This window comes from Triturus cristatus, chromosome 5_2 (genome assembly GCF_964204655.1).
Source record: "Triturus cristatus chromosome 5_2, aTriCri1.1, whole genome shotgun sequence".
NCBI lineage: Eukaryota > Metazoa > Chordata > Amphibia > Caudata > Salamandridae > Triturus > Triturus cristatus.
In genome coordinates, this window is record NC_140588.1 from 199709984 (window position 1) to 199733271 (window position 23288).

General features: G+C 46.4%; 1 protein-coding gene across 2 annotated transcripts in view; it reads left to right on the top strand.

Annotated features, from left to right (window-relative positions):
* ADNP2 (ADNP homeobox 2) overlaps positions 1-23288 on the top strand; it is an 82916-nt gene that overhangs the window by 38037 nt on the left and 21591 nt on the right. For both annotated transcript variants that reach the window (XM_085606988.1, XM_085606989.1), the window contains exon 3: positions 11410-11499. In XM_085606988.1, the coding sequence (XP_085463114.1) occupies positions 11410-11499 (90 nt within the window). The remainder of the gene's footprint in view (positions 1-11409; positions 11500-23288) is intronic.

Genomic DNA, 23288 nt, shown 5'->3' on the forward strand with positions numbered 1-23288 from the left:
CGATGACAGGCTGCTTCGGAAAGTGAGAAGACTTGTGATTTACACAACCTGTCGTGAAATATCTTCCCACAACTTGCAGGCAATGACCAAGATCCAGTCTATATTCACAAAACTTACCTTCAGTTTCACTAGCGAAGCCCTGAATCAAAGATCTGGAGGCTTGAGCAGTGAGATGTAGGACTTTACATCAAAGCTGCAGTGCTTTTTCTGGGATAAATCCCTTTTCTTGATTAAGTGTTATTAAAGCATTTTGCCAGAGATGAAATAGCGGCGTTTGTCGGTTTGCCTTTGACGACGCCTGCCCAATTACTCTAATTCATGTAACACCTCCATAAGGCCTTTCAGCCAAATGCCTCCTCCATTTGTCCGTCTGTCCCCCAGCTGCAGGAAGCACACACTCGTGTATGCTTCGGGCGAGACACGCTGATAGACTCTGATGGCACATGTTAAGATAAGGCTGGTCAGCGACCAATTACCTTTCTCAACATGAGAAAGTGTACTTTTTTGAGCAACGTCTAACATAAGCTCCACGTTTGCACAACTCGTTTTTAATCAGGGTTGGTTGCCGTGCGTTGATGGGTCTTGTTTAGACATGGCATCAAATCCCTCACATGGGTTATTTTTGCACTTTTTCATTTTGGACTTAAATTTGTTTGGGAGCACGTGGGATGGATATCAACTTCAAAGAAATCTTACATCAAAGCTTTGGACGAACAGTTGTAAAAAAATACTGGAGACTTCCCACCCCGGAGAGCTTGGTGGTCCAAGCCTCCACCTCCAAAAGCGCCTTCCCTACCGCTCCACTGGAAAGGGAATCCAAGAAGCTGGACCACCTTGGCAAGAATATTTTCTCTTCCGCCAGCTTATGACTGCGGTCCGTAAACACCGCATGTCTCTTGGGGCGTTATTCGCACTCTGTGTGGGATACGGGGGCGCAAGTGCTGCCTCAGTGTCCGGGTGAGGCCCGGGCAGTGCTCTCCCAGGCTGTTGCCGTCGGGAGAGATGCAGCAAAGTTTACAATCCATTGTGGATGGACACCGCCGACTCTCTGGGCAGGACCATTTCAACGTCGGTAGCGCTTGTGCGCTGCGCCTGGATGAGGTCCACTGGCTTTTTAGGGATGTCCAGAACACCTTGATGGACATGCCCTTTGATGGCTGGCGCCTTTTTGACAACAAAGCAGACAACGCCTTCGAGCCCTACAAGGACTCCCGGGCTACGGCCAAGTCCTTGGGCCTCTCCTCCCGTCCGGCGCAGTCTTCTTTTCGCCCCTTTTGTGGTTACGGATGGGGTGCCCCGCTACGCCCCACCCAGGGCCACAGGCCGCGGCAAGTTACCCAGCCTTTGTGCGGCCAGAGACATGGAAACAACCGTCATGGTTCCGGGGGCCAGTGGGCGGGCCAGTCCACCACCCCCCCCCCTCTGCAGCAGCTTCCAAACCCTCCTAGTCTGTCCTTTCAGGCCCATCAAACGCCAGTGAGTGGCATGATTCGCCATCACCTATCCCCACTGACGCACCATCACTTCGGACAGGTGGGTTTTGCAGATAGTCCGAAGGGGCTACTCCCTCCCCTTCGAGACTACCCCACCAGCCATGCCACCGCAATACCACCACACGTCGGAGGATCATCTGGCCCTTCTCCAGCAGGAAGTTACGGCTCTCCTGGCCAATGGAGCCATTGAGCGTGTTCCTGTCTCAGAAGTAGGTCGTGGTTGTTCCCACTACTTTCTGGTTCCCAAGAAGGACAAGGGCCTGCGTCCTATCTTGGACCTCAGGGACTTCAATCGATTCCTCCGGAAGGAGAAGTTCAAGATGTTGACGCTTGCTCAGGTCTGGTCTGCCCTCGACCCGCAAGACTGGATGGTAGCGTTGGACTTGCAGGACGCTGATTTTCACATCCCCGTCCTGCTGGCCCACCGGCGTTACCTATGGTTCACAGTAGACCACGAGCACTTTCAGTTTACTGTGCTCCCCTTTGGCCTTACCAGCGCCCCTCGGGTGTTCACAAAAGTTGTGGCGGTAGTCGCAGCTCATCTGCGCAGATCTGGGGTTTCAGTCTTCACCCTATCTCGACGACTGTCTGTTGAAGGCAGGCTCGCTCCAGGCAGTAGTCTCCCACCTCCAGACTACGGCTGACCGCCTGCATTTGCTGGGGTTCTCCATCAATGTGCCGAAGTCGCACCCGAGTCCCTCTCAGAAGCTCCTCTTCATCGGAGTGGTTCTGGACACGGCGCGGTTTTGGGTCTATCCTCCCGAACAGCGAGTCCGGGATATTCGGGCTATGATTCCGATCTTTCAGCCTCTATCCCAGGTTTCAGTCAGAATGTCCCTGAGGCTGCTGGGCCTCATGGCCTCCTGCATCCTGCTGGTCGATCATGCCTGGTGCTATTTGCGGGCCCTGCAGTGGGACCTGAAGTTCCAGTGGGCGCAGCATCAGGGGAATCTGTCCGATTGTGTCCAGATCTCTGAGGGCACTGCTCAACAACTGCAGTGGTGGTTTATGAACTAGGATTAGGTCTCACTTCCCCAACCAGACCACACTGTGGTGACGGACGCATCCCTTCTAGGATGGGGCGGCCACATGGGAGTGGTGGAGATCAGAGGCCTCTGGTCTCAGGCGGAGTCCAGGCTTCACATCCACCTTCTGGAGCTCCGGGCGATTCGTCTTGCACTGAAGGCATTCCTTCACTCTGTCCGGAAAAGAGTAGTGCAGGTGTTCACGGACAACACCACTGCCATGTGGTATTGCAACACACAGGGCTGGGTGGGGTCGTGGACCCTATGTCAGGAGGCCCTCTGCCTTTGGACATGGCTGGAACATCAGGGCATTTCCCTGGTGGTTCATCACCTGCCCGGCTCGCTGAACGCCAGGGCGGACAAACTCAGCCTCAGGTGCATGATGGATCACGCATGGCGTCTTCACTCGGAGGTGGTGCAAGGTCTCTTTCAACAGTGGGGAGAGCCTTGGTTAAATCTATTTGCCACCGAAGTCTGCAATTCTGCGCGTTCGAATTTCCAAGTCGGCGCTCGCTCTGCGACGCTTTTCGTCACGAGTGGAGTTGCGGTTTGTTGTACGCCTTTCCGCCTATACCACTTCTGCCCAGAGTGCTAAAGATCATCAAGCGCGACCGGGCCCAAGTCATTCTTGTGGCTCCGGATTGGGCGAGAAGAGTCTGGTATCCCGAGCTGCACCGTTTGTTAAAAGGCTTAACACATATTTTTCCCCCAATCCCCTTCGTTATTCCTCAGTGGAACTTGAACCTTGTGCTCACTTATCTCATGTGTGCTCCTTTTGAGCCACTGCATAACTGTCCTTTACGCCTTCTCACTCTTAAAACTGCTTTCCTGGTAGCCATCACTTCTGCTAGAAGAGTGAGTGAGCTCCAGGCTCTTTCTTCAAAACCTCCTTTCCTGACTGTTCATCCGGACAAGGTGGTTCTCAGGACCCGTCCATCCTTTCTTCCTAAGGTGGTCACTGCCTTCCACATTGGGCAGACCATTACTTTGCCCACCTTCTTTCCGCCTCCGCATCCTTCAAAGGAAGAAAAGAGGCTCCACCGTCTGAACCCAAAGCATGTGCTCTTCTATCTGGATCGCACAAAACAGTTCCGGGTGGATGATCAACTATTTGTCGGCTACGTGGTTGCAAAAAAGGGTTGGGCTGTACACAAACACACCATTTCTCGATGGTTCGTGTTGTGTATTAAGGCTAGTTACTCTCTGGCTAAAAAGTGCCTTCAGTCGGGCTACACGCTCACTCCACTTGGCAACTGCAGCCACTACTGCCTTTGGAAGAGGAGTGCCTCTGAATCACATTTGTCAGGCAGCCATGTGGGCATCGCTGCACACGTTCACCAAACACTGTCAGTACAGCCAAGTCCGGAGAGACCGCTTCTTTGGCCATTCTGTCCTCCAGGACTTTCTGGTGTGGTCTTGGCTTGCAGACCCACCACCGGGGTTGGTATTGCTGGGGTATCTATTCTAAGGTAAGGAATCTATAACTAACGTGTTTTTTATCAGATTCACAATTTACTTACCTTCGGTAACTATATCTGTAAGAAACATTAGTTAATTATAGATTCCTTACGCCCCCCCCCCCCCCCTCCTACTTGTTCTGCGAACTGATTTCTAGGGTTAAGGACATCCTTTCAGGGCCCAGGTTTTGTGCACCAATGGTCAGTGTCTTGCATGGCGCTGCGTTTCTGGCATGGAAATTTGTGTACAGAACTGACGTCCGTGTGCGAGGGCGGCGTCTAAGTAGCTGCCGCGACGTCATCCCGGCGACCACCAAAACGACTGCCGCGGAGCGGACCAATGCCACCTTCTGATGCGCAGAGGTACTGCTGACGAAAAAACCTTCCGGATCCAGTCTGACGGGTGGGAGTAATTCTAAGGTAAGGAATCTATAACTAACAAATGTTTCTTACAGATATATGGTTACCGAAGGTAAGTAACTTGTGCGTTATTTATGATAGTTTCAGAACACACTTGTTGTCGGCCTGCCTCTGGTCGTGTAGTGATTAGTTTTTGCGTCCTACCAAAGCCCCGGCTTCATGGAAACAACCCTCTGCTCTATTATCACTTGTTTTGGGGTTGTGTTCCATTTCAAAGCTAATGACAATATGTATCTTTCTATATATATCTTTCTATATATATCTTTCTATATAACTGGCTTCGAAAACTACTTTTACCGACAAAAAGCATTCCCGTGCACACACAGGAATCCACTTCTGTGCTGCCTCGTAACTTTATGCAAAATCAATACTTGATGGACCGAATGCAGAACAATGTCATACATTCACCCCAGTACAGAGATCTGGGGTCTAACTCCATCGTTGTTTTGCTCACCATGCCATTCCAGTTTGAACCCAGCCATATGCAAATCAGTATTGACCCTGTGCCTCATGGGAACAGTCCAGCCCGAACTGTCAAGCCAGGTCCTCCCTGGACTGGAAACAGTCTTGACTTTTGGTTGTCATACTGTCTGGTTAAGTTCACATTCTGCCTCTGTCTTCCACAGTATACAGCACGGAGCACTTGGGGTCAGTCCACTTGACAGATTGGCACAAGGCCTGTACTCATTGTTCACATATGCCTAGAAAAGTTCCCTTCTCTCAAGTGGTGCAAAGGGTGCTATTTTGAATTTTCCTATATTAACCTTAAATACCGTTTACTTGTTTTGCCTGCACTGTAGGTGCCAAGTTAGACAGCAAATCATTAAGTCTTCTTGTTATAGTTGCTGTTAGTGCTTAAGTAATCTTGTAGCTACCTGCAGTATAAGCATTTGGCTAGTTTGAGATTTGGTCTGGTCTCCTTAACAATCAATGGAAATAAAATACATGGCACCATGCGCCGCTTATGAGAAGGGAACTGTTTTAGGCAGATGTGAACAATTCGCCCATACCTTGTGAAGTCCAACACTTTACACTGTAGGTAAATCTTTCCTAGGAAATGCGCAAGAGAAAATTCAATGTGTGTTTTCTCTGAGAAAAAAAATACAAATACCATCAATTTTATTGGCCCCTTTTTCAGTGCAGTGAATACAGTACATTACTGTTTGAAATACTGCTATTACAACTTGCACCATGGCTTATTTTTAGCAGAGATGCAAATGCTGCCTATGAGTAAAAGATGACATGCCTGCATCACCTTTTGACTTTGCTTTCGAGCAACTTTAAAGGTGTGAAACACTTAAAAAGAGGAATGACTGTAAATTTGCACAGCTGCTTCCTTTTTGCATCAATCACTGGTGTGGCAGGTTTACTAAGAAAATGACATGCTGTTAATTGTGGCTCAAGTAATCTTAATCCTTGTTTTTCCTTCTGTTTCCTGATATTTAAGGATCGTGGGAAATAGGATTTTTTTTTTAAAGATTTGGCTTGTTTAATTTTGAAAGCCCACTTTACTTTCAGTCTGCTTAACTAGCCTGGACCTATCCTTACTACCCCGGTCTGTTCACACTCTACATATATCCCAGCCTCTTTTCTCCCCTACTCAAAGCAGATTTACCCATTGCTGTTCATGGGGACCCCGAGTTAGAGAAGAGTTGGCTGTGCCATGCTTATGAGCTTTGTGTGCTTCCCTATCGGTGTGGCAACCTCTCTGCGGACGCTACCAGCATAAAGTACCTCCGTCCTCCCTGTTGCTTTCTAACACTTCTTTGCAGAAGTCATGCTGCCTGGTGGTGCTCTTCTATGTCCAGCACTTCAGTGTTATCTTTGTATATTACCTGGTCGGTAGTAAAAAAAAAAACGCATTTGCAATTCAGTAGGTCTGGCATTTGCAAGACTTTCAGCTATTGGCTTTTGTCAACAGAAAACCGGGCGCCGTGCTGAAATGTAGAGCACGGTGCCCGTGTTGTAAAGATGAAAGCGAGCGCTGTGCTGAAACCAAAGTTGGACCGTTGCCTAAAAGAATGTGTAACCTCATAAAAGGAAAATGGTGTAGATTTAAAAAAAAAAAAAAAAGAATTCCAGGATTGGGGCATTCCCGAACCTTCCCTAATGCAATCTTAAATGAGCATTTGCAATGTAATAGGTCTCGCATTTATGCGAGTTTGAGCTATTCACATTACAAATAACAATGCCTTTTATTTTTGTTTTTGTTTTTAAAACTTAAATAAAAGGCATTGTCATTCACAATGCCTTAAACTCGTGTAAATGCGAGACCTATTGCATCACAAAATGATGGATTAAACCCAGATCTATGACTAGGTGTGAATGTTTCCATTGTTCATCATTCCGTCCATTAGCTGTGCTGTCAGGCCAGACTATAAAAACGTATGCCTGTGGACTTAGATTCCCCTAAATGCCAGAGATAAAATGTGACATTACACAACCTTTTCACCCCCCAAAAAATCACAAGAATGATTCCAGTGTACCAACTTGATTGTTCTGCAACCTCTTGCTGCTCAGGGGCAAGGAACGAAGTCCAGAAAGGAAGCATGCCTATAAGAGTCTGGTCATGTGTACCTTGTGTTCCTGCTGCTGTTCCCATGCCCCCTGAGATCATGGGGTGCAAAAGCAGTGCCTGTGAGGTAGCAGCTACTACCCTTGGCTACCTCAAGTGTGGCTCTCGACAGTCGTTTTTCCAGAGAAACTGCCCAACATTCTACCCTAATTTCTGATCACATCCTTGAAACGACCCCTAGTGTATTTCAACAGAAAAAACATCGAAAGCAGAATGTTTTTCATAGGTAGTACAAAACCAGTGGCATTTGGATCATGTTAAGTTCTCAAAGAAGAAATACGCCCTGAAATATTTCCAGCAGAAGTGTTCTAAGAAACACAACTACAGCAAAATTGTGACCGACATCAAGATGTCTTAGAATTTTATTGCATTTCACAAAAGAAATAAGTATTTTAAGACTTCCTGTTCCAGACTTCTGCGATCGGCGAGAAACTGGGAATATTTCACGTGGGACAGCTGTACTTGCACGTACCCCTGAATGCCATATTAATGTCTAGCAGGAGCACAGAAAGGAGGTAAACTCCAAACTACAATGCACAGCACATCTATACTATGGGGAGTAAATGTGGTGACCGCAAAGAATGAGCTTTTTTTTTTTTTTTTTTTTTACTCGTCACGCTGTCTGGTCATGGTGCGAACAAGATCACACGTGCAAAGTGAGGCATCACCGTCGTTTTCCTTTCTATTCTTTTATAGTATTCCTTTAATTACACCTAAGCACACCAATCTACATGAAGTTCCCTGAACGAGACCAGTGATTTACTGCCAGGCGCTCAGACCTCCGATATGTGACTGCTTTTACTAAGTAGTAGTATAGTCTCATACCCAGGGCCACTGGAATTATGTGATTGCGCAGTGATTTTTGCATAATTATAGAAATAACAAATAGACTTGTTGCATTTGCCACATAATCCATCTGCTGCATAATTTGCAGATATTAACAAAAAAAATTTTCTAGCTCAAACGCTTCAAAAGCTACTAAGAACGCTGCGACACATTTTGCAATGCAGTGGAAAGCTCTTTGCAAAGGTTGACTGGTCCTCTTTCTGTAGCTTATTGTTGTATTTGGGTGTTAAACTGGTACTAATGAGGTGCAACTAAGGTCCAGACAGTGTTAACAAATTACCAAAATAATGAAGAAATACCATCAGAAAATGTGCCACATAAATGCCGCATGACTTGCCTTTTCTTGCCGCATTATTTTCTTAACCCTGCAGCATAATTTGCCCCTCATGCCGTATAATTCCAGTGGCTCTGCCTATCCTGTGCACATACACTGCCATTAATCACCTAACCTGACTATAGCAGCAGAAACCAACAGCTCTGATGTCACTTCAGAGTGAAGTATAAGTGATAGTGCCCTGGCATGACGTCATAGTGCATGCAGTCTCTTTCATGCGATCTCCCTCATCCCCCATGCTGCACGTTGGCATGACGTCAGTCTAGGCAGTTACTTTCATGCAATGTCTCATTCCCCCCATATGCACCCTGACGTGATGTCACCGTGCATTCAGTCTTTCATGTGGTTTATCTCATCCTGCAGAGTGCACCCTGGCATGACGTCAGTCTTTTATCGGTCTCATCTTCCACAACCACTCGGTCTCCACAAATCACAGAGAGTGCTGGATTGACAGCTGTTGCATCACCCTCTTCTGCGATAGGCGAGAAACTGGGAACATTTCATGTGGGACAGCTGTACTTGCACGCACCCCTGAATGCTATATTAATGTCTAGCAGGAGCACAGAAAGGAGGTAAACTCCAAACTACAGAGCACATCTGTATTATGGGGAGTAAATGTGGTGAGAGCAAAAAACGAGTGAAGCTCTGTAGAAAGGAATCTCCTCCGATTTTTGACTCTCCATGCTGTCTGTGAACGGAGTAAAAGTTGTGGCGAAGCTCAGGTGCATTATAAGGTTCCGGTAGATTCTTTGCGCAACATGAATAACAAGCGCCTTTGTCCCCATCAGTGTCCATTTTAAAAAATAGTGCTCAACCACCATATAAGCCCACTGTCTAAAGCCGCAAGAAAATGATCCAGTCCGGATGGGCCATCCGAGAAGGAGATGGGGCTGTAAACAGCAACTGTATATAATAATACGCGCTGGGCAATGGTTCGCTCTTTCAGCTTGTCAACGGCGTTTCAACCCTCTATCAGTACGGGGTCTCCTCAGGACTAGTGATGCAGGGACATCTGGATTGCGTAATGCGCAGCCTTGTGAACTAGTGATGTGCCACAAGTGAGAAGTGAAAGGGTATTACTCACAAGAGGACCCGTCCGGGTACTCGGTGTGAGGAAAGGCTGGCAGTCAGGGGTACGGTTTGGCCGACCGGCTCTTTACATCAACTCGCGTCAGTCATTGTACCGTCCTTGAAGCTGACTCACGCAGCTTGGGAATACAGATGCTGTGATTCTTCGCGCACAGAATATCATCCAGACCTACACAGTGCATTGTCACGGTTTCCAGAACTTACCAGAGATTAACCATACCGCTATGGCTATAGCGAGTTGATGTAAAGAGCCGGTCGGCCAAACCGTACCCCTGACTGCCAGCCTTTCCTCTCACTGAGTACCCGGACGGGTCCTCTTGTGAGTAATACCCTTTCACTTCTCACTTGTGGCACATCACTAGTTCACAAGGCTGCGCATTAAGCAATCCAGATGTCCCTGCATCACTAGTCCTGAGGAGACCCTGTAATGATAGAGGGTCGAAACGCCGTCGACAAGCTGAAAGAGCGAACCATTGCCCAGCGCGTATTATTATATACAGTTGCTGTTTATAAAGAAATTATACAAGAATGGTCGCCTTTTAAGATTTGTGGAAACCTTGTATATAAATATACACCCTGTCACTTATGATTAGGTTCCATTTTTCACTTTGGGACACTGTGCACAAATATCTGTTCTATTGTAAATTTAAACAATGTATATAATAAGTCTGTTGTGTTTATAAAACAAGTCATAATTGTACAAATGTGTTGGTGGTTCCTTGCCCTCTGACATTATTCTACCCTCTTTTTATTGCGATTTTGCAAATATTGCTTGAATCATTTTTTATGAGTCCACAGGAACCGTTGTTTCCTTTTCAATGGGAAGCCTGCGTTTAACATAAACGCTGACGCGAGCCAATAAAAATGATGTGTGGGGCTTAAACTGAAGTTCCAGAAAATCCCAACTACAAAAAGCCTCGCAGAGTGAGCAGTGCATGCGCGCTGCAACGCTAGGCGAGACCTAAAATGGAAATTGATTCAAAGTTCTCTTCATCCACCATGAACCTGTGTAAAAGATGGTCTAATATCTACTGGTGCATGGCACAGTGAAATGATTCTTCAGTCATGGGACCTTTTTTTCTAACTTTGAGCCTCCCCTGAGCTGGAGCAGCAAATGGGTGGGTTGTTTTATCCACAGCTCATTTCACATCGCTTCCCCTCCCATTTGTTTTTTAAAGCCATTTCTAGGGTGAAGCCACCCCTTTGAAGAGGTATTGTAGGAAGCTCTGGTTTCTCAAGAAATGGCACAAAAAAGGCAGAGTTGAGATGAATTAAAACAGCATTTTAGAAGATGGAGCTGAAGCCCACAAGAACTGTAGTGATGATGAATGAATTTAGCTAAAGCATGATTGGGGCCGTTTTCCCCCCCCATGCCTCGGTTGAGACCAGCCTGATGGGATACTGTGATATCTATCTTCCAGTGTCCAGAATTAATAAAGCCTCTAGTGCCCTTGGACTTTTAGCATTTTGGATGACTATCTTTATTTCAGATGATGTTACATGCTAGATCCGAGAGAGGTAGAAAACGGCATGAAGAAAATGGAAGTCTGCATACAATGGTCTGATGACCACATTGGCTATTCTGTAAGAGATCTCACATCCTTGGTTTGTATGCGAGTGATCTGTGCTGAACTAGCATAGTACTTGTAAGTCTCAAACGGCTGAATTTTCCCTAGTCTGCTGACATAGGCCTTATGACTAAGCAGAGTAAACCTTGTTTAAAATTGTATGAATATCGTAACCGCATGCAAGTCTAGGTGGCAGACGGATACAACACAGAAGCCTCAAAATAAAATAATTTAGAACTTTCTCAATCGCGAGGTGCAGAAAATCTAATAAGGAGCGGAATATGTTGCACAAGCAGTTGCTGATAGAACTATGATACCAAGCTACAGCTTACATTTTATGGTGTATGTTAAGTGGTTGGAGGAGTGGACAAACAAAGTATGGAATTGCACAACAGGGGCTTAAAAGTCTTAAACTAAAAGCGCCTGATATAAAAAGCTGTTTCCGGCATGGTTTGCTACTGATTAATAATTCCCAACCACTTGGGTAGGATTGAGAGCATGGACATTTGTATGTTTAATACTAGATGTACCTTTAAACTGATGTTCCACACTCCATTTCATGTTTTGTATTTGACTTATTTAAATTCATGTTTGTTTTTAAGGAAATTAACAGTTGCAGTCCAGGAGAAAAATGCTTTTCCAACACAACCTGGGCAGATTTATCTCTTTGGGAAACTACAGGAAAAAGAAAGGTAAGTTCACCAAACTTGTGGTCATTATAATCGACCACAATAATTTTAATTGTCATAGAGGATGGAACGGGCAGTAGAGTGCCAGAAGTAAATTAGAGTGACGGTTGATAATTTTTGTTGCTTTTTTCCACATTGCAGGTACTGTTAGAATTCATTCAAATAATGCAATGCATTCCTAATGTACCCTTTTAACGTAATTTTATTGGAAAAAGTGGCTAAATCGGTTGTTCTGTTATATTCTGCATGGTAATGATTTCCTATACTGTTTAAGATTCTTTTTAAATTTGTTGATTGAGGAGCTCCACCTTACCACTTAATTGCAATTACGAAAAGTTGTCTTCAGTTATGCTGAAATTAGTATTTGCATCAGTTTGTTTCTTGCTCTTATATTGGGTTAGTACCTTTATCTCATTGTGCCAGAAGTGATTCAAATAGTTGGGGTCGGGTGCAATGGGGCATTCATTGTAAATCATTTGGATTCCTTTCCTTCCAAACCTGCCGTTGCCCTGCTTCAATGAGAGTTGGGAAAGAAAGGTAAGACTTCCTCAATTAGAACCATCCCAAATTACCTTTACCCCTCAGAAGCCTTTTACTACCTAAACAGTATATCAGAGAAGGAGATTTTAATGTGAGCATTGAGCTAGTAGTTGATATAGTCTAATTGTCTCCTAGGGATCGGGTAGGCAAACAATGAATCACTTATGCTGCCTTAGATAACCCCTTTTGGTTTTGAAGCTATATAGCACTTCGAGCATACCAAAAGTCAGGCATTTGCATTTTATATATAGCTTATGCACATTTGTTATTTGATTTACAGCTAGGCTCTAAATTATGGCCAGATACAAGTGAGATTTTTGTATGTAGATCATAGTGTTTTGTCCTGTCCCTGCAGGTTTGCTGAAGCAACTGCATCCCATGGACCATTGTCACCCGGATGCCGGTGGTTCAACTTGTAGCGTTTGAGCAATAAGTAGCTTGCAGCAACATAAAATGTGAAATGGCAAGCAGCATTTGCCAGGCTCCTTGGAAAGATGTGTATCAAGTTATGCTACCTTTCACGTATTCCTGCGCTTCTGACACAGCACTGTGTCGGAGTTGGAAAAGTCACAAATCTAAAATGCCCTCTCCTGCTCCACGATGACCCTTAGCACATGAGTGTAAGAAAGTGGGTTTCTGTTGCAGTAACCCCCCCCCTTTTTTTGCCTAATAGCTGATGGACTTTTCCTTGTTGTGCCCTGGGCTCCTGCCAATCAGGTACCCAGGGCCTGTGTTCCTTCTCTAAAAACTGCCTAACAGCCAAAACCCAAATTGGCAAACCCTGGCCACATGTCAGCCCCTGGTAAATGGTACCCTAGGTACCCAGGGCCTTGTGACCAGGGAAGGCCTCTAAGGGCTGCAGCACTCATTGTGCCACCCTTAGAGGCCCTGTATCCTAACACACACACACACACTGCTTCTGCAGGCTGAGTGTCTGGATACAAGACAAAGCAGAGAGTCGACATGGCACACATCCCTGTGTGCCATGCCCACAACCTACACTGCCCTGGCATACATCAGCCACCCCTCTAGCTGGGTACCCTATGCTAGTGATGTGGGCACAGAGGCAGGAGCCCTGTGCCCCTACAGTACCCAGGTCCATTCCTGGGTCCTGTAAGTGCAGTGCTGCCATCTAAGAGTATATGGTGCTGTGAGCTTGTCAAACACGAACTCCACAGCACCATAATGGCAGCACTGAAGACTGAAGTTTGGTATAAAACTGCTCAGCACATTAAATCCACACTGATGCCAGTGTGGGATTTAAGGTACCAAGCACCACAGAGGGTATCTTAGAGAGGCCCCCTGAAACCTAAACCTACAATCCACGTCTGTTCTGAGGCTGCCTAGGCTGCCGCACAGCATACATGTTGCTGGTTGCTGGACCCCTGGGTAGGAGTGCCCCTGCTCTCCTGGGTCTGCAACAATGCACATCCTGGGCGAGGTGCTAAATCTCCTCCCCCAGGTTGGGCAGGGGGAAGCTTAAAAGGCATGCCGCCTCTGTGAGCTTCCCCAGGCCACTGCAACCCCCCACTCTGGCGGGAAGCTTGGCCGGAAACCCCAAATAAGGACAGGGGATGTGCCACCCCTCTGGTGGGGGAGGCGAGGTGAAGCACATCTCCGGGCTCTCGCCATCTTGAAGATGGGAAGCCCTGCCCAATCAGGACTAGACTCCTGCCCCCCTCCCACAGGAGAGAGGCAGGATAGGGGGTGTACCCACCCCAGGACAGGGACACATTGGCCCCTGCCCTTCACCTACCTGTAACGCCCCTAAATCTAGTATTTAGGGGCACCCTGAACCTTCCTTCCCCAGATTCCAGATTCCAAAATACAAAGAAGAGCAAGAAGAAAGAAGACCTGCCCTGCAGCTGCTAAGAAGAGGAAGACACCAACTGCTTTGGCCCCAGTCCTACCGACCTGTCGACCCTCGAACCTACTCCTGCTCCAACCCGGCATCTCTTGTGGCCAGCAACCTCGCAAACCCCGGAGGACCTGGCTACCTTTTGGCTCTAAGCCCCTGGGACTCCCATGAGTAGAGGCTCTACTCAAAACCTACTTCTAATCCCTGGCAGCAGCCCGGAACCGCGAACCCAGCACACTCTGCACCAGCCAAGCCTGGCCAGTGCTGGAGTGAACAAAGACCACGAGGACGACCCCACGGCGACTGTGACCCTGAGTCCGGCACCCAAGGACCTCCCTCGACACTCCTGAAGAAGCCTGCAGCCTCAGAACAAGGTGCCCCCCTTACAGCGATCAACAGAGGGTAAGATTTCCCGACACCAAAAGGCACCCCTGCACGCGGAGCCCCGCAGCCCCCTGTGCCCAATCCTGGGGTACCTACCTATCCTCCAACTCCCCAACTTACCTCTCGAAGTGGTGGTGGCACCTGAAGAATCCTCGTCCTCGAGATTGCAGTCTTTTTCTAAACTGGAGATTTCCCATTGAAATCAATTGAGCGCCCGAAGGCTCAAAAGCACCCTGCACCCAGCCGCCCGAGTGGCCTTGGCAGTGCAACCTCTACACCTACCTAGTTCCCCACTTGCCCTGAGTAAGTGACCAGGAGCCCAGCTCCCACAGCCGCGTGGCTTGCTAGTCAGCAGCCACCAACCAAGGCCCCCCTATCCCTCATAGGATAACATTGGGCCTAACTCTCTCTGCACCCAGCCGCCCTTGTGCCGCTGAGGGTGAACCAACTGTACCTACCTGACCCTGGGGGACCCCTGAGTCTATGCCCAGAACCTCAACTCTGCCAGTCGAGTACTTACCTTTAAACCGATAACTCTATTTTCTTCATAGGGTAACATTGACTGACTTTTTCCTGAAATTTCTTCTAAGTGTGGACTTTTCAAATCTTAAAATATTCACCACAAATCAGCCGAGTAACAAACGAAAATACTCACCTGCTCTCAGTGCTGGATCTTGGTGCCCAGCACTGACTCTGAAAAATACTTACAACTGTACTTGCCAGTAACCCAATTTTCTCCCATAGGAAATCATTGACTGTTTTTCTGTGAAATTTCTTCTGTCAATTTCTGCAATCTTTAAATATTCTTTAAAAATCGTATAATATCTGAAAACGTAATTACTTACCTGTTTTGGATAAAGGTCCCAGTACTGAGTCTAGGTACCCAGTACTGGATTACAAAAGTAACAAGAACATACTATACCTGTAACTTGACTTTTCTGCCATAGGGAATCATTGACTGTTTTCTATGAAATATTTTCGAAGTGTCAACTTTTAAAATAGCAACATATTGTCTAAAAATCATCACTGTAATTAAGTCGATTTTTATCACTGGATTCAAAGTACTGACCCAGGACTGAATCTAGGATCCAGTCCTGGAATTCCAAAAGTAATCCTAAAAGTAATCGGTTGCAAATAACATAACTTCCATTGAACTCCATGCATTATTGTGTTTAAAATAGTGTTGCCTATTGCAACCACTTGTAACTGTTTACAAAAGTCAATTGCATATTGCAAAAGTATTTATATAAAGCATCTCCTTCTGAGAAAGTATATTTTAATTCCAATTGTTGGTTCTAAAATAAAACAAGCAAATATTTTTTTATATATAAACCATTGGCCTAGAGTTCAGTTATTGAGTGTGTGGAACTATTTGCTGACTGAGTGTGTACAACAAATGCTTTACACTGTCCTCTGATACTGCCTTACTGCTCGACCAAGCTACCACTTTAGAGAGTAAGGTTATATCTAACTTTAGCCTCTGCCAAGCGTCTGGGGACTGTGGACTCTGTACACCCTGTACCTATTTGGGAACAGTATATACAGAGCCACTTTCTCACAATGAGTCAACCACCTGGCCCAGCAAGCGATGAGGACCGGTAACAGTAGTACTGCACCATTGTCATCTATACCCCACCACCTGTAGTGCTGGTGCTAGCAGATCCACTGACAAAACCACACTAGCCCTACCCAGCTCAATCAAACACAAGGTCCAACCGTCCAGCAGACCTGCCCCCATCATCAGCAGAAGCCATCAACCATACTAGAGCCAAGTGCCCCGCTCATAGGTACCTGAAGTAAGCGTTTCTTTAACTATGACTTCCTCCAGGTGGTCTAAAAATGTTATTTCAAACTGAATACAGTGTGCGCTAAACTGGCAGTCTGAAATAGATGGCATTATTGGAAACACTGAATATATTATGATAACTGAGATACTGGTCATTATGGAAATATGGGAAGTTAAGAATACTGTAGGAGCCAAAAATATAGTGACCTCTACGTGTGATGGACAGAAAGACCACTAGACACGAGTAACTCTTTAAAAATGAAAAACCACGGATAATGTTATCCTGGAAGCTATTAGCACGACACATTCTTTGGAGGCCAAGGTAGGTGCCATTGCAATAGACCTTAATCTCCTCAGGAATGATCACAAGAAACTGACTGAACAACTCGTCTGTGCAGAAGAGACTCTTCAGGGTTTACCAGCACTATCACTTGAGAACATGGGGCGAAATCGCACCCCACTCCGGGCGCACTGCATTCCTTCTCAGCATTACACAGATGCCACAATTAGACCCGTTTGTCAAAAGTGTTTTTTCATTTAATCCGCTGTTTGTAGTACATTTATTGTTGGTATTCCAGTAACATGATGGACACTTGTGTTTACAATTTCCTTAATGCTGTAGATATGCCGATACGGGCCTTATACTAGAGCATGGTGTAAACATAGATACTCCTCGATAAATGATTATCATCACCCAATGCATTTCGGGCCCAGATTGGCCCTTAGTCAGGGGTTCTCTACAAATTGAAAACATTAATGTTAGACTGTGACTTTAAATAACTCGATACTTATCGTATTTTACACGTGATGTAAAAAACTGTGAAAAATACATGCTTAAAACTGTGGTTTACCCCATTATCAACGTTGTGCCCTCTGAATTCAAAATAGTGCATTTAACTAAATTTCTGTCCGTTCGTTCCTCTCCCACTCATTTAACCCTTTCCTCTCTTCCGCTCTAGTTTCTCAATGTACTTATTCATGTGAAAACGACCTCTTATCACATAATTGTCTCTGACAAAACCTTGTTAAACGAGCCCGTACCTTGCTTGTGCTGATAACCGCTTCCACTCCTGTTTGAAGCCATTCAGAGTGCTTCACTTCCTCACTCCATTTAACACCCCTGTGACGTGTCCCCGCCCATACTGATTCCTCTGCTTAACGCCCACCGATCCATTGTACTACCAAACCCATAATGCATCACATTTGCTGTTGAAAGCCTCCTCCTGTTTTTCCGTTTGCGCATTTCGCAAGCTCGTGTTTACTCACACATTGTATTTAAACCAAATGTGTTAATCTTCAACATCATCCCGTTTATCTATAATGTTCTAGTCTTCAAAATCCTAAATCTGTTGTAATGTGATCGCTGCGTTAATTTTCGTGTGGTAACCTCTCACTCTGTTCATCCTGACGTTAATTTCTATGTAATGCAGCCCCTCATTTCTCCGTCTCTTACTAACATTACCCACTGCAATGTGTGCCAGATTTTTAACACGCTATATACCTTCATAATAATGCTTTTCTACCCTTCATCGGAGTGTTAACCTCTCATATTACTATCACCCTCCCGGATGAATAAGTAAATTGAGAAACTAGAGCGGAAGAGAGGAACGGGTTAAACGAGTGGGGGAGGAACGAACGGACAGACATTTAGTTAAATGCACTATTTCGAACTCAGAGGGCACAACGTTGAAAATGGGGTAAACCACAGTTTTAAGCATGTATTTTTCACAGTTTTTTACATCACGTGTAAAATACGATAAGTAACGAGTTATTTAAAGTCACAGTCTAACATTAATGTTTTCAATTTGTAGAGAACCCCTGACGAAGGGCCAATCTGGGCCCGAAATGCATTGGGTGATGATAATCATTTATCGAGGAGTATCTATGTTTACACCATGCTCTAGTATAAGGCCTGTATCGGCATATCTACAGCATTAAGGAAATTGTGAACATAAGTGTCCATCATGTGACTGGAATAACAACAATAAATGTACTACAAACAGCGGATTAAATGAAAAGAAACTTTTGACAAACTGGTCTAATTGTGGCATCTGTGTAATGCTTGAAGGAATGCAGTGCGCCCTGAGTGGGGTGCGATTTCGCCCCATGTTCTTAAGTGATTTATGTACACGTGGCTGGGCTGTCCACGATACCGGGCTAGCACGCAAACACAGGACAAAACCAAGATTATTGATCAAGCGTGAAAAGAAAATTGGAGTCAATTTCTTACATGTGATTTACCAGCACTATCTCAAGATCATCAACACAAGCTCCTGATTCTCTGACTGAATGCGTTCTTTAGAAGGAAGGGTAGAGGAAGCAGAGGGCTGGTCTCGGAAGGACAACATCAAAGTGGTGAGCCAGCCAGGGGGTTGCAGAGGGTTGCAATCCCATAGAATAGTAGCTTAAGATCTTGTGTGTGTTGGTGCATCGCTTTACTGCACTTCTTGGCAGAGTTGTGCCTCTGGGCTCTGATATCTAGGAAATGCATTTGGGCCTTACACAGGCTTTGCCCCCTTGGGTCTGTTATGAGCCCCAGTGTACCCCAGTATGGGCCTAGGTAGTTGCACGACTTAGACCTGGCACCATTGGCATGTGTCTCCCTTCCATTTTTTCACTGTTGCCTCCTGTGTTTTGCTATGTTTTTGCTGGTCTAGATGCTTTGGGGCCCTTTGCCACTGCTTTTCAGTGTCAAAGTGCAAGTGCTCCCTATTGGAAATGGATGTATTTGATTAGTGACTCCATGATTGGCTTATTTGATTTACTCGTCGGGCCCTAGTACAGTGCACCATGTGTGCCCAGGGCCTGTAAATCAAATGCTACTGGTGGGCTTGCAGCACTGATTGCGCCACCCACAGAAGCAGCTTGTAAACTATGGCTCAGGCCTGCCTTTGCAGAGCCTGTGTGCAGTCTGGGACTGTCATGTCGACTTGGCAAGTGCACCTACTTGCCAGTCCCTAAACCTTCCCTTTTCTACATATTAGTCACCCCTAAGGTAGGCCTAAGGGCAGGGTGCATTATATGTAAAAGGTAGGACATGCCCTGATGTGTGTGGCATGTCCTGATAGTGAATAACATCCAATTTCGTATTTCACTATTGCAAGGCTATCTGTTCCTATTGGCCAGAATAGGCTGTTTGATTATAACATCTAATAATCCTAACTGATCCTAGAAACGAGACAGGAAAATAACGTTTAGTATAAATGTAAATTGACACTTGTATAGCGCACTACTCACCCACAAGGGTCTCAAGGCGCTTGTACGAATACCGCTGTGAAACCCATCCTCGGTACAAAAGGGGGTGGTGATGGACGGAGCATCAGAACCAATCAAACACTCACACCCAGTCAACAGATCTGGGTTTGATCCATCACCGTTCTTTAGCCCACTCTGCCACCCCAGTTCAGACATGGCCATATGCAAATCAGTCTGACCCATCCTGGCTTTCCCTGTGAGGTGTCCCCTCCTGGGCACCCCCAAGGTGGAGGCCAGGCATCCTTCGCGTTGTGGGGGCCGTTGTGGAGATTAAGCAAGCTATTGCCAGAGTTGCAGAGTGCGACTCCATGACTGGAATAGGCACCGAGGCGAGAATTGTCAGGTCCGTGGAATTTTGAGCCCAAGAACCGCCGAGGCAGGGAATTGAACCCTGGTCCCGGGCCAGACCTCTGCATCAGGATCTGCCGCTCTAACCATTGAGCCACACTTCTCCACAGTATGCCTGAGCTCAGAAAGTTAAAATACATCTTTTAGTGAGGGTGATTTTTACATTCTGTGTTTGAAAATACCACTCTTAGAAAGTAGGTATTTTCTTGCCTAACCATCCAGCATGCCTCTGCTAGGTTTGTGTATTCCATGTCTGGTTTGTGAGTGACTGGGCTGGAGAGGGCCTTGGCTCCAGCAGTCTGATGGATCAGGGCTGAGCTGAATGGGACCTGTATTGAATAGAGAGTAGGGGGAGGAGTTTTCCTTTCACTGACCTGAGCCTTCATAGTATAGAGTAGTGGGAGGAGATTTCCTTATAGCTACCTGGGCCAGATCTGCTTTTAACAATACTGTCTCCACCTCCTGCCAGGAAGGACTGAACTGGTTTTCGCTGGGCACAGACACCCCCTGCCTTCAGAGGACCAAGGATTTTGCAGTATAAATATTGGGGCCCAGACCCCAGAACTATAGGTCACTTCTGGGCATCAAGTCGAACCTTTGCCAAGGAGAAGAACCAGAGAAGCTGAAGGAAGATTACTGCCCCTGTGCTGTTTGCTGTTGGGGTTGGCCTGCAGTGGTTACTTTATTGCCAAGGAAAGGAAAAAAGGACTTTGTTGTGTTTACTTTATCTTGAAGAAGATCTCCAAGGGTTTGTGTCTGAGCTTGCCTCCTGTTCTGAAGTCTCAGGGACACAAATACTTCACCTCCAGCTCCCCCTGAATTCCCTTGCTGGGAATTCTACCTGCAGAGAGGTGCCTGCTGTTGTTTGGGCCCTCTGAGAAGACTGCGTGTCTCTGGGAGCTGGAAGCGCGACGCAACAAGGAAGAAGCGTGTCGCCGCTGCAGTGGTTTGCAATCGCATCGCCAAGGAATTTTGTCTCCTCAACGGAGAAGCGTGCCGCCGTCGCATCACCGGAGAAGCGTGTCGCAGGGCTTGTTGCGCCTCAAGAGTCTACAGAGTTGCCGCACGGCCATCCACGCATCGCATCCACGTTGTCGCATGTCAACCAGGATGCCATTTTGACGCATCGCACCGGATCATTGCATCAGAGCGCCGTCTTGTCGCATCGTAACCGGAACGCAGTAAGAAACAGACGCATCACCTCCTCTCCGGTAAGGAACCGATGCGTGATGCATCACCTCCCCCCGAAGCAAGGAACCAATGCATAATCTTCCCTGCGACCCTTTTGTTTGTGTTGCGTGACGCATCCAAGGTACTTTGAGAGTAAAGTGTTGCTTTTACCATCTACATTGAACTAAGCTATTTCTACTATTTTAAAGACTTATTTTTGATTACAGTATTGTGGATTTTTGTAGTTTGGTCTTGTGTTAAGTCTAGTAAAGATTACTTATTTTTCTAAACTGGTGTGGTATCCATTTGTAGTGTTTTCACTGTATTGCTGTATGTGTTGACAAATTCTTTACACATTGCCTCTGAGATAAGCCTGTCTGCTCGTGCCAAGCTTCCAAGGGGGTGAGCAGGGGTTATCCAGAAGTGCACCCCCCTTTCCCTGACTAGAAGCAAGGGCCCATACTTGATCAACGGTACCTACCTCTGCCAATTAGAGACCCCCATTTCTAATAACCTTTTACCTACATTTGTCCTACCTCGCTCTACATAACGGCTCTGGCACGGACCTTTTACCTAGTTAGGTGCCGAATAAATGATGTGTGGTTTCCCTCAAACTAGCCTAATTTATTATGCATGAGGATTCTCATTATCACAGCAGGATTACCATCTCCTGCAGAATAACTCTGTACAAACGTCCCTACTATCGTCATATTAAGCCGACAGGCCCACAGTATCGTGACACATCTAGGTAGAACCCGTGAGGGTCCTTTCGGGTATAGAAGTACCCATCTTCGCTGGGCAAACAGAGGAGAAGCTTCCATGCTGACACGAGACGCTGAAGTCCCTGCACGCAGACACTCCAGCACGCAGTGGTCTGACATCCCTTGCGGGATGTCCAACTCTAGAACAAGACGGGGTCCGTCATTCTCTCCCATCAGATAATGGGGTTGGCTCTTTCCTAGAGGGAGTCTTGGCTTTATACCTACATACATGCTAGGTACATTTAGTTAGGATTTGCATCTTGGGAGTACTAATGATTACTGCCATGTTTCTATATGCCTGCATATATTCACTGTTTTAGCACCATGGCCGAATTCTACCTTTTATTCACTCTGTTTGTGCTTGTAACCTTGTATATCTGTTTCTGTCTAATGGTTGTTGCAGGACACAATTTTTTATACAAGAATGAAGTTGGTTTAATAAATGCTTATTGAAAATGTCCCCACTGTTTATTCTGTGTGTCTCTCGGCAACAAAGTGAGCATGAGTGGCTGCGCGAAAAGTACTGAACTGTTTCCATGATCCCGGAGGGGTCAGAGTTGTCACGTTCGATAGTTTCCAGAAGCAATTCACTTCTTGGTAAGGTGGGGGATTTATAGTGGCACTGTGAGCTCGCTAGTCTACAGACTAACATATCCTTTGGGGGTGTCTGGAATCAGTCTAGACACCAATCCCTTCGTTTATGTTGTCTAAACGTGTAGATCCTAGATAGTTTTGTAAGAACTACACGACAGGTCACCACCAATGTTCCCTCTAATTTCATTCCTGCAAGATCTGTGCCCTGCAGCAAAGACTGTGTGCCAAGCATGCGTCCGCAGCATGCGAATATTTAAATCCGTGACAGTTGCCACTCAGAAATTTTGTTTATAATGAGATCGAGAACAAGTGCGTTTCACACACTTGGCTCTAATCAGACCCCCCAGGATTTCGCGATTTGCAAAAAAATCGCGAAATCGGCACTTTTGTAAAAATGCCGCGATTTTTACAAAAGTGCCCGCGAAATCCTGGCATCCTGGCGGCATCCCACCCCCATCCAGCAGCAGACAGCAGATCACGCGCCTCTCTTCCTCTTCTATTGTTCTATTGGGCCAGTGGCTCTTGCCACGGGTCCAATAGACCAATAGAAGGGGGTTAGGGGGGGTCCTCACAGCAGGCAGTGCTGACGACACGATGACGACGCGACTCACCTGGTCTGGAGCGGCGCTGCTGGTCTGGATCGTCATTGTATCGTTGTCTGGCTGGTGGTGGATCGTCAGATCGTCGTCGTCTCGGGAGGCCCAGAGGCCCAGGTAAGCTGCTGTGAGCTGGGAGGCGTCTCTCGCCCTTAACATTTGCTTCCACAGGCAATAGTGGGAATCCATATCGCCTGAGTTCTTTTCAGCAGCGGTAGAAAAGTGAAGGATCGACCCGTGCTGGCCGCCGCAGCAGAAGGGCTATAGATTGTATATAGTTATACGTTGCACTCTGATTCAGGGCCGGCTTTAGGGTGCTGGCTTCCTGGGGGCGCCGTCAATGAAAGTCTATTAAGCTTTTGAAGCACCTGCCGCAGCGTTTCTTTCCGCGGGCAATGACCAGGCCTCACATAAATGTCAAGATAACTCCTGTGATTAATTATCTTCCTGGATAGAGATCAGCATTTTGTGTAGTTCAGGGTTTGACTTGGGTGAAGTTA